Genomic DNA, 12,401 nt, shown 5'->3' on the forward strand with positions numbered 1-12,401 from the left:
TAAAGAGCCCCTGACCCACTAAATAGCTACTGTCCATCTCCCCACCAGTCCTGGAAATCACTGATCTGATTTCTGTCTCTGCCTATTTTGAACATTTCATATAAATGGAATCCTGCAGCCAGGTGCAGTGGTGCACCCTATAATCCCAGCTATTCAGGAGACTGAGGCAGAAGGATGGCAAGTTTAGGCCAGCCTGGGCAACTTGGTGAGAACCTGTCTCAAAATAAAAAAATCAAAAGGTCTGGAGATGTGGCTCAGTGGTAGAGCACTCCTGAGTTCAGTCCCCAGTATTGCAAAGAAAAAAAAGGAAATCATGCACTTTGTGGCCTTTGTGTCTGGCTTCTTTCACTGAGAATAATGTCCTCAAGGTTCATCCATGTATCATAATTTCATTTATTTTTGATGGTTGACTAATATCTCATTGTGTGTATAAGATCAATTTTGTTTACCCATTCATCTGTTGCCAAACACTAGGATTTTTTTCTACATTTTGGCTATTGTGAATAATGCTGCTGTGAACAAGGTTGTGTTTGAATTCACATTTTTTTTAAGACAGAGAGAGAGAGAGAGAGAGAGAGAGAGGATCTTTTCTTTTTTTTTTTTTTTTTTTTTTGGTAGATGGACACAACACAATGCCTTTATTTTTATGTAGTACTGAGAATCGAACCCGGGTCCCGCCCATGCTAACCAAGCGCTCTACCACTGAGCCACAATCACAGCCCTTGAATTCACATTTTCAACTCTTTTAGATATATCCTATTTTAGTCAGCTTTCCATTACAATAACAAAACCTTAAGCTAAATCAGTTTATAAAGAGAAAAGGGTTGTTTTGGCTTATAGATCTGGAGGTTTTGGTTCATGATCACTTGGCCTCATTGCCTTTAGGGCTGTGGCAAGACAGTACATCATGACAGGTTATGTGTGATGGAGCAAAGAGTCACTTATTTCATGGCTGGGATGAGAAGGAGAAAGAAGAGACCACAGTCCCACAATCCCTTTAAAGGGCATGCCCCAAGGACTTAACCCCCCCCCCACTAGGCCCTACTTCCTAAATTCCCACCCCTCCCAAGAGTGCCAAGCTGGGGATCAAGCTTTTAACACATAGGCCTTTGGAACACATTCTGTCCCTAACCCCCAGTGGCTCATGTCCATCTCCCAATACAAAATGCATTCAATTCTTCTCCATGAATCTCCAGAGTCTTAACTATTCCCACTTTGCTTAAAAGTCCAAGTCCAAAAAAATCTCCTCTGAGACTCAGGGCAAAATCTTAGCCAAGAGCCCCTGTACAATTAAAAAAGAAAGTTACATTCTTCCAAGATACAATGACACAGCGTAAGCATTCTCATTCCAAGATGGGGAAAATAGGAAAATAATATGGAGGGTCTAGACCAAAGTAAGACCAAAACCCGGGAGGCAAATCCTAAATCTCCAGGTCTGGTGTCCAAAGCACACCACGTTAGTATGTGGCTCCCAAGGGCTTGGTCAATCCCATCCTAATAACTTTGCTGGCTGCTTCCCACAAGGCCACTGTCTTGAGCTAGCTTTACATACTGTCTGCAATTTCCTCTGAGCATTCCTAGCATCCTCTAACTTCATGGGGTCTCCATTACAACATGAGCTTCATTCTCATGGCTCCATCATTGCTCTGGCAGAGACTGCCTGCAAGGATGCCAATGCTGCCACACACTGCCTGGCTCCCAGGCTTTCCTTTGAAATCTTGGTGGAAGCCTCCATGACTCCATAACTCTTGCATCCTGCATGCCTTCAGAACCAGCATCACCTGGATGACACCAAGGTCTGGCACCAGTGAGAGCTGTATCTGGGCCCACTTGAACCATGATTCTAGCTGCCTCTGGCTAAATACAGAGAAATAAATTCCAGGGAGATAAATCCCTAGTCACTTTTGGGTGAGCATGGCACCCTGGGGTTTTCTTCTCCAAAGACTCTGTCCTGGAAATTCTTTGAAACCAATTTACAATTCTACATTTCTAAGCATGAGATGCCACTCCATTTCTGCAATTCCCTCTAGGCATCTTTCCTATTATCCACTTGGCTTCATTTTAGTTGCACTAGCAACCACATCAGTACCCTCTTTGGCTGGAACTTTACATGAACTTCTTTTTTGGCCAAACAGCAAGTTTTGCAAATCTATCCACTCTATTCCTGTTTTCTCCTGATTCTCACAGTAAATTTAGCTAAAAAGGATGCAGGAATAAATACCCATGCCATATCCTGAATGCTTTGCTGTTTCCTCCTTCACATGAACTAATTTTTCACCTTGAAACTCAGCCTCCCACAGAGTCTCAGGACATAGACAAAATGCAGCCAAATTCTTTGTCATAATGTAAAAAAGGATGGTCCCCTGTACCATTTCCAGTGGAGCCCTTGTTTCCATATGAAACTTTATGAGCACAGTCTTTACTGTCTGCATTCCCTTAGCATTCTGGTCCTCTGAGCTCCCAGGAGAATTGCCCACGAAGCTGTGCTTATAGCATTCTGGCCTTTCCCTAGCCTGCTCCTTCAAACTTTCCAAACTCCTCCCACCCATTCTCAATGTTCTTCCACATTGACAGGTGTGATCGCAGCGAGGACCCACTTCTTGGCACAAATTTTCTAGGCATCCTGCAATCCAGTCAGGTTGTCACTAAAATTAACCATCATGTCTACCTAGGAGTGCCATGCTGGGTCATATTATAACTATGTTTTTTTTTTTCCAAATTGACTCCACAATTTGATGTTCCAAGTAGCTATGTAGAAGAATTCTAACTTCTCCTCATCCTTCCAAATACTTGTTATTCTCTCATTTTATTGTTGTTATTATTATGGTCATCCTAGTGTATGTGAGGTGGTATCTTATGGTGGTTTTGATCTGCATTTCCCTAAGGACTAATGCTGTTGAGAATTTGTTCAAGTGTTTAGTGACCAGTTTAAGACTTCTTTAGAGAAATGTCTATTGAAGCCCTTTGCCCATTTTTTAGTTGGTCTGTTTGTGTTCTTATTACTTAGTTTTAAGAGTTCTTTATATATTCGGGTTATTAGATCCTTATCAGGTATCGGATTTATAAATATTTCTTCCCATTGTGTTGGTTCTTTTTACTATTGAGAGTATCCCTAGACTCATGATGTTTTAAGATTATGATAAAGTTCAATTTATCTATTTTTGCTACTGTTATTTTTGTTGGGTTTCTTTTAGAAGTGATGAAAATGTTGGAAAGTTGACTGTAGCGATGCTTGTACGTATCTATGAATACACTAAAAATCATTGAATTGTACACTTTAAATGGGTGAATTGTGTGGTATGTGAATAAAGCTGCTTAACAAAACAGAAAGAGGGAGGATGCAGCCTTGCGTCCAAGCACCCTTGCTCCCCCTGCCCTTTCTCAGTCTATACACTTTCCTTTGGCCTTGGCCTCTCTCTTTTCCCCATTCCTTCTGCCCCACCCACCTGGATCCTCCCATACTTCCCCCGTGGGAAGCCTAGGGTTTCTTGCACCCCCAGGCTCAGCCTGCCCACTGTTCTTAGCAGACCTGATCACCAGGTGAGCCCCCAAATAGTCCAGGCACAGACACTGCAACCCAGGGCAAAAACCACATCCTCCCTGAAGCCCTGATGGGTTGGTAGTGGAGGCTGGACTTCAGGGCCTAGACCTCTTTCTGTGCTTCTCTTTTGATGGCGACTGTGGCTGAAAACCCAAATTCTATAGCAGAGCCTGAAGTCCAAACCTGACTCTACTCTTTGCTGGCCATGTGAACATGAGCAAATTACCTCCAGTCTCCATGGCCACCACAGTTTCCCCTGATAACTTATTTCCTGGGAGTGTTGTGAGAATGACATAAGTGAATCCGTGTTCCTAGGAAGACATCAGTCTGTGCCAGCTCTTGTTATCATTTCCTTCTGTCTTGACAGCCAGTTCCTGCTTCATCAGTGTCCCTGTAGTACCTACCTCCTAAGCCCATTCACGTTTTCTATCACACCTGTCTTTAGCTGAATCCTCCCAGTCATATCTGTTCTGAGAAGCATCTGGGGCCATCAGAGCTTGGACTGAGATTGCTGCTTTTCCCATTCCGTGGTTACAACTGATAGCCTGTGGCATTTGGGTTTTCCTGATGATCTTCCTCCTTGTCCTGTGGAGTCCATGGGAGAACTGCCATAAGCCAGGAGTTCCCACCTGCCAACTGGGGTCTCTCAGCCAATTCTAATGTGTGTGTGTCCAGGGGCTGCTGGAAAAAATGACCCCAAACCTGCTGGCTTAAAACAACAGTTCTGGAGGCCAGAAGTCCAATGTCAAGGTATAGGCAGAGCTGTGCTCCTTCTGACAGGTATAAAAGAGAATCCTTGCTTGCCTTTCCCAGATTCAGGTGGTGGCTACAATCCTCCATGCTTCTTGGCTTGCAGCTGCATTACTCCAGTCTCTACCTCTGTTGTCACATGGCCTCCTCCCCTGTCTGTGTGTCTCTGTGTCCTGTGCTATCTATATAAGGACATTGGACACTGGCTAAAGTCCCACCCTATTCCACTGTGACTAGTGCTGCTTCCTCTTGTTTTCTCCCTGTCTCCGCCTCACTCCACCACCCCTCCCCTTGCCCCAGGTGCACCAACATCTTAAACAGCAATGGTGAACTCCGAAATTTTCGTCCTCGGGACCGGGATGACATGGTGAAGAAGATCATTGAGCCAATGGCTTGCGACGGCCTCCGTACCATCTGCATCGCCTACCGAGACTTCTCTGCAGGCCAGGAGCCTGACTGGGACAACGAGAATGAGGTGGTGGGTGACCTCACCTGCATAGCTGTCGTGGGCATTGAGGATCCCGTACGGCCTGAGGTAGCCACCCCTTGGTAACTGCTTCCTGGACCCGAGGTGTCCGATAGGTGGAGGGCCAGCCTTTTCCCACACTTAACCTCCACGGTGTACTTCAAACACAAGCATGCATGGCAAGAGCCACTTTCTCCTCACCTTCCCAGCTGTTACACCTCTTGCTGCATAGTTACAGGTAGAGCAAACCAGCCACCTGCTGAAATGCAGAAACACTAGATAAGGTGGCCAATGGCAGAGACTTGGGATCCTCCTAGGGTCATGGCCATTGCACCCCAGATCACTCCCTCCTCAGTACACTTGATCTCCTTCCTGGAGGCTCTTGCCCTTGACCCACACAGAGGTTCTGGGCTGCCCACAGGAAGCCTCCTCCTGCTTGGCCCTGGGGCATAGTCAGGCTTCACCTCCTACTGGGTAAGTGAGTGCAGCAGTGAGATCTTCAAACCTCACCCCCAGCCCCCTGCAAAACCAATAGGCTCAAGGGGATGGTGAGGGAGAGGGGGAGCCAGGGATGACTGAACTGGGAAGCCTGACTGATGCAGGTTTGAGGGACAGGGTGGACCATTCTTAGTCAAGGGTTTTTAGTTGGATCCAAGTGATATTCAGGATATCCTCATGAAAATGTCAAGTAGGTCAGTGGCTATAGGAATAGAGAGCTCACAGCAAAGGTCCTGACTAGACAGAAATTCCAGGAGCATCATTGTATGGGTGACATCACCGGCACAGTGTGCACTGCAACAGAGGCCAGACAGGGAATAGAAACTTCAAGAGCCATGTGTCTGAAGCAGGCACAGAGGAAAAGAGGGTGAGTTTGCCCAGTCATGGCCTTGACATTGGGAAGTCATTAAAGACCTTGAGCTGAGCAGGTTCCATGGGATGGCTGCTTTTTATTCTTTAAAAATGGGAGATCCTGCCAGGATTGTGGCTCAGTGGTAGAGCGCTTGCCTACATGGGTGAGGCCCTGGGTTCAATCCTCAGCACCACATAAAATAATTAAATAAAATAAAATAAAGGTATTGTGTCTATCTACAACTAAAAATTTTTTTAAAAAATGGGAGATCCTGGAGAGAGGCAGAGTCTGGGAGGGCCTTCTGTCTTCACAGACCCTCTCTATTGCTGCCATCTCATGTGAGAAACCTGAAAACATATTTGTAGGAGCTGCAGTGGGGTGTGGGGTGACAGGAGAGGAGAAGCTTCATGCTTTGGACCATGGACCAAAAAAACTCAATTCAGAAGAAAATGCCCAGTGGCCATGGATCATTATCAATAGAGCAGCCCTGCATTCCAAGAAGAACCCAGTGTGAACTGGCATTAAGGTGAGCTCCTAGGCCTGCTGCAAAATATTTTTATGTAAGTTTTCATCTCAGAAAATGTCAAACAGAGGCAAGTTGTGGTGAGGATACAATAAAGGTGCCCTGGCAGGTTAGGGAGAGGCCACCCCAGGCTGGGCATTGGCAGAGGGGCCCAAGGAATCAGAAATGGCTCCTTTTTGGCTTGAGAGTAGCTTTAGATAGTCCAGGAGGCAGGTCACAGTGACAAGGTCATGTGGGAAGGCCATGAAGATTCTCAGGGAAATGGGCTAGCCAGGTAGTAACCAGGAAGAGAGCACAGAGGGCCCTGTGAATCCCTGGTGCCAATAGCAGGAGGGAAGGTGCATGGGCCTTGGGTAACCCTGCTGTGGGCTGTGCCTGCAGGAAGCTTGGTGTGTGCCACCTTAATGACTGAGCAGAGCCTGACAGCTCTTCCACTGTGCTGCCCACCCTTGAGGAGGAAGGAGGGAGTGCCACTGAACAGATGACAAGGGAAAACTGTCCTATGAGAAGGGGGTCACCTTATAAAGAGGGGCCTTCCTGCCTCCTGGTTGGGACGCTCAGAGTCCCAAGACTGCGTGAAGGATCTGGCAGCCCAGCCTCTGTCTGCAGCTCCCAGCTTTCAGGTTTGTCCCAGCCACTTGGTGGCAGCAGAGGAATGCCTTCCAGATGCTCCAGGGACAGGAGCTGCCTCATTGCCTTGCTGGGAGGGAAGTTATTTCCTGGTAACATGTGGTCTTATCTATAGCACACCAAGGTCCTCAAAGAACAGAAAGTATCAAGGGGACACATCACAAGGGGATGCTCAACCTTCCTGGTCACTTTTAAGGCCATTTCCTTCAGGGATCATCAGGTTTCTCTGTCACAGCCTGAAATGGGGGCCCCTCTATTCTTGCCCCCACTCTCTCTGGCTGTTCCCAGGCAGCTCTGCCCCAGTCCCCCACAGCCTGACTCTTACTCTAGGATCCCTACACCAGAGGATTGGGCCACATCTGGGCCACCTGCACACCCTTACATCTTTCCTCCTTGGACTCTGTGTTTGTCCCAGGGAATCCATGTTTATCCCATCAATGCTCTGGATGGTTTTTCCTTTCTGTCACCCCTCCCTGCCAGTGCATCTGTCGGACCCTATCTTGTCTGCTTCCTTCCCCACTGCAGCCTCAGGGCCTGAAGAGCCAGTACTTCATTGGTTTGGGAAATGTCCTTTCCATCTTCCTCTCACTGGAATGATGCCATGACCTCCTGGCTCGTCTCCTGGCTTCCCACTTCTCAACCCTCGTTTTGCACTCAATGCTAGGGGGGTTCTCTTTCTCCTTGCCTTGTTCCAGAATTGAATATGATATTTGGAAATGAAATCCATGCTTCATAACCAAGCAATGTTCCATTTCCCCCAGCAAATAGATGATGTAAGGCCCATATCTCTAAGAAAAAGATTAATGCCCAGACAGTAAGAGAGGAGCCCAGAGCTTACTTGCAGTTCTGGCTGCTTCAGAGTAAGCTGACCACTGAGTCCTCACCCTGAGTCAGGGTCCCAGAAGGATGGGCCTGTAGCAGGCACTGCTAGCCACAGGAAAGCCAGTCAAGTAGCCAGGGTTGGGAGGCCCCTTTCTTATTTTTCTTTAGAGTCGATGTCCCTGCCCTGCCTGCTGCCTGGTGACCTGGACTGGTTCTGCTCAGCAGCCCTGGAGCTCAGTTTACCAGCTGGAAAATGAGGTTAACAGCTGGGTAAATCTTATGGCCACCCAGGTACCCCTTCCAGACATGAATATGATGGTGTTGCTGCACAGCATGAAAGATTCCAATGGCTTCTCCCAGCCCTGCTCACACCACCAGGGCCTGGATCTGAGTCATTGCTGGTCCCTGGCGTAGGTAGGCTGAGGATTGAGGGAGGCACCCGCCTACCATGGGCTGTTCTCTATGCCTTCTCTGAGCCCACCCTCCACAGACACCTTGCCTGGGTACACAGGTTTGGCTTAACTACTAGCTCTGGATGTTTGACCCAGCACAGCCCAGACACAAAATAAGTTTTGCCTTACTGGCTTTGCTTTCTCTTCTTATCTCTTGCAGGTCCCTGAAGCTATCCGCAAATGCCAGCGTGCAGGCATCACAGTTCGCATGGTGACTGGAGACAACATCAACACGGCCCGGGCCATTGCAGCCAAGTGTGGCATCATCCAACCAGGAGAGGACTTCCTGTGCTTGGAAGGGAAGGAGTTCAACAGGAGAATCCGCAACGAGAAAGGCGAGGTAGCTCCCTGCCACCTTAGTCCCAGTTTTGACTGCTTCTATGACCTTCCTTCCCTGCCCTTTTCAGTCCCTCCACTAGCCCTCCACCCACCTTACCTGTGTAGTATCATGTGCTTCCCCCAGATAGAACAAGAGCGGCTGGACAAGGTGTGGCCCAAGCTGAGGGTGCTCGCCAGGTCGTCTCCCACCGACAAGCACACTCTAGTCAAAGGTAAACGAGCTCACTCAGCCCCTTCCTGTGGGCAGCATGGGTGCCCAGGCATGTCCTATCATCTGCTCATGAACACCTCAAGCCATGTTCCCATGTGGGTCTCCAGGGCCTGCTTATGAAGCCAGGATCCTGCTTCTAGAAACTTGTGTATAGAAAATACCCAAGCAGGAGGAGCCCACAGAGGCGGTCTCCTTACTGGAGCAGATCAAGAAATTGAGATCCACAGGAGGGAGACATTAACCCAAATCACACAGCACCAGCTCCCTCTCTTCTACCAAATGACACCCCCCTCACCACTGCCTGATGGGCCAGGGTGGGAAGAGAGGGACTTGACCCACAGGTGCCCAGGAGCACAAGGACAGCCTGCCCCACAGACGCCTTGGCAGGGCTCCAGGGGGACATGGTGTCTCCATATCTACAGATGGCACTGGCCCTGCCCTGCCCCATTCTGTGTTCCAGGGATCATCGACAGCACTACTGGTGAGCAGCGGCAGGTGGTGGCAGTGACTGGAGATGGCACCAACGATGGGCCAGCCCTCAAGAAGGCAGATGTGGGCTTTGCCATGGTAAGTCTCCCAGGGCCAGGCCAGTCACCTCAACAGATGAGACCTTGAGTCTCGCAGACAGTAACTGTGCACTGAGAGTGAAACACTGTGTTAGGGCAGGTTACAGTAGGATAGAAAGTTCTCTCACGTCCTAGCACTTGGGCCTATATGAGCTCTGCCTCCCCTGGGTCTCAGTTTCCTTGGTTTGTTTAAAGACATTTGACATGATGACATTTGCAGTGAAGTGGGGCATCACTGAGAAGGGGAGTAGGCAGCAGGGGCTCATCAGTGATGGGCCCTGCCTGCCATTGCCCACTCCTAGTCCACTTTAAGTGGACTCCTGGACCATATTTCTAAATCATACACTTTCTAAATTGCAAATATGGATGCATGTAGGGAGTGGGGAGGATTTGATTGACAAATGCCTAAAAGTTACCTTCTCATTTCTATGACTTTCTAGTAGAATTGAATTATTTTCTATACTTGTGATTAAGAGTCCCTAGTGGGGTCTCCCTCTGTGCTGCTTTCCTGTTGCTTACATAGAGCTGGTTCTTCCCTTCAAACTCCAGGCCCACTGAGCAAGGAGCCTGCAGGTACTACCCACAGGGCTCTGGGCTTGGCCCTGAGGGCAGAAGCCTGGCAAGCCCTATCCCTACTCTAGCAGAAAGGAGCACCCTCAACTCAGCCCACATTCAATGTAGCCCACCAGGGGCCCAGTCCACCCACTCCGGGCCCCCAGACCTGGAGGGAAGACCAAACTGAGCCTCCTGACAGCAGGTCTCACAGGGCCAGGCCTGAGGTGGAACAAGTGAGGGCTGGGCAGTTTTGCACAGGTATAGCCACATCTGCATTCTGTACTGGAGAAGCAAGGACCCACTGTTCCATCCAGGACCCCCAGGGCCTACTTAGATAATCAGTTTCTATAGAGCACTAAAGCAAACAGAAAGCTGGTGAGTGACCCTGTCATCAGCATCCTCTGAGTTTAGGAGCAAACTCCCTGTACTGTGACAGGCAATGACTCTCAGAGTATGTTTATAGCACAGATCATAATGGATTAAAATGAGTGCTGTTCCTAGCTGGGCGAACATCATTTGGAAGTGCAAGACAGAAAACCAGCCCACAGGGGCTCGGTGGTCAAAGGGGGCTGAGGGATGGACTCCATGAGCACTCTGATTTGGACACTCATGGATTCTGTGTTTGTGTGCCATCCTCCAGGGGATTGCAGGAACTGACGTGGCCAAGGAGGCCTCTGACATCATCCTGACCGATGACAACTTCACCAGCATTGTCAAGGCAGTCATGTGGGGCCGTAACGTCTATGACAGCATCTCCAAGTTCTTGCAGTTCCAGCTGACAGTCAACGTGGTGGCTGTGATTGTGGCCTTCACAGGCGCCTGCATCACTCAGGTGGGCAGCACAATCCTGTGGAAGGTTTCTGAGGGCAGAGGCTCAGGCTGAAAAGCTCAGGCTTAAAGGCCAGGTGGAAAGCAAGTATTTTTTTTTTTTATTTGTTGCAGATTCTTTTTAATTGAAATCAAATTCACATACCCCCAAATTCACCATTTTAGGTACACAGTTCAGTAGATTTTCTAGTATAATTACCATGTTATGCAACCATCACTTGTATCTGGTTCCATAGTATGTTCATCAGTCCCAAAGGAAACCCTATACCCAATACAGTCACTCCCTATCACGCCCCTGGAAATCACCAGATCAGTGCTACCTAATACTATCCTTTGTTTTTAACATCTCACTGAGCACAATTTTTTCAAGATTCACCCATGTTATAGTCAATACTTCATTCCTTTTTATACCTGAATAGTATTTCATAATACCATCTGCGTACATATGCCACATTGTGTTGCTCATTCATCAGCCAGTGGACTATTGGGTGGTGCCGGGTTTCTGTTCTCATAACTAACAGGCTCAGGGGTCACTCCAGTTGAATTGAGCTAAATGGGCTGCACAAAATAACCACACAAGAGACAAATACCTTTTTCTTTGGGGTTGCTGTGACGGCTCCTCTGACCTTAAGGGTCCGCAGAAAGAGAGAGAGCGAGAGCACGTGCTGACCCCTTTTATTGAGGAGAAGCTATTCAAATGAGGCAAGGGGTCAGGTTTCAGGGGCTGAGTCTATCTTCATGATGGCCACTCTCAGCAGATTGACTGACACCTGGGTAGGCCACACCCAAGGGCACAGTAAGAGGAGGAGACACACACAAGGCACTTCCATGGAAGATTCTATCCTAAACAGGGCAAGGGGTTATATTACAAAGGAACAGGTGAGCATAGCTTCACCCATGGGGCTGTAGCAAGACACACCCATGCACGAGACACCGACCCTCACACCCAAGAAGGGTGGGGGAAGCTCTGCCACGTTTCTGTGACTGAGCGCCTCAGCACCCAGCTGGGGAGTGTGACTCAGTCACGTGTAAGGTTGGTCTCCCACAGGGTGGTTTCTACGTTTTGGATATCATAACTGGTACTACTAGGAATATGCATGTGCAAGTTTCTGTGTGGACATATTTGTACCATTCTTCTGGGGAACTCCAAGTTTCTCCCTTGGTGGAATCTCCTCCCCTTTCTCACTGTCCTGTTTTCCCTATCGGTGACAGTAGGGAATTGATTTGTTCACTATTAGCAATGTCAAAGCTTATTGTCAACAGGTAGTTAAATTATTTGCTGATCAAGTTGGTCCTTTCAAAGATTTCTTTTTTCAAATCACATGACACAAACTTCCCCATAATAATAATTTTAAAGTGTTCAATTCAGTGGTTTTTATTATATTCACAACGTTGTAAAACTATCATCACTATGTACTCCCAGAATAGTCTGATCACCCCAAAAGGAAACCCCATACCCATTAGCAGACACTCCACTCCCTTCCCCAACCTACAGCTCCTCTAATGTGCTCTCTCTGTGAAGATGTCAGTTCTGGAAATGTCAAATGAATTAAATCATATGAAACCTTGTGATCATATGATCATGTGAAACCATATGATGCCTTGAAGCCAATTTTTAAAGAACAACTTAGGGGATGACAAGGCAAGTCAGATCAGAGTTCTGGCCTCTTCCTGTACCTTGGGAATAGGAGAATGAAAGAGTGTCCATCCTTCTGTGGCCCCAAAGCTAGCCCCCTTTCACTGGACTATTTTTTTAGCCTGGGATAACTGACTGGACCTTTCACACCTTCAAGATCAATTGCCAGCAGGCAAGAGAAGGAGATGGGCAGAAACTAGAAGCCTAGCAGTAAACCCCTGCTAACATAAAG

At 48.0% G+C, this 12,401-nt stretch overlaps 1 protein-coding gene across 9 annotated transcripts in view; it reads left to right on the top strand.

The window, feature by feature from the left end:
* ATP2B3 (ATPase plasma membrane Ca2+ transporting 3) overlaps positions 1-12,401 on the top strand; it is a 69,755-nt gene that overhangs the window by 33,890 nt on the left and 23,464 nt on the right. For all 9 annotated transcript variants that reach the window (XR_014020088.1, XM_081277868.1, XM_081277869.1 and 6 more), the window contains 5 exons: positions 4,592-4,826; positions 8,195-8,374; positions 8,498-8,585; positions 9,045-9,151; positions 10,346-10,537. Coding sequence is in view for 8 of the 9 variants with exons in the window: in XM_081277868.1 (XP_081133994.1) it covers positions 4,592-4,826; positions 8,195-8,374; positions 8,498-8,585; positions 9,045-9,151; positions 10,346-10,537 (802 nt within the window). In the remaining variant the exon portion in view is untranslated. The remainder of the gene's footprint in view (positions 1-4,591; positions 4,827-8,194; positions 8,375-8,497; positions 8,586-9,044; positions 9,152-10,345; positions 10,538-12,401) is intronic.

This window comes from Spermophilus citellus (genome assembly GCF_964194105.1).
Source record: "Spermophilus citellus genome assembly, chromosome: X".
NCBI lineage: Eukaryota > Metazoa > Chordata > Mammalia > Rodentia > Sciuridae > Spermophilus > Spermophilus citellus.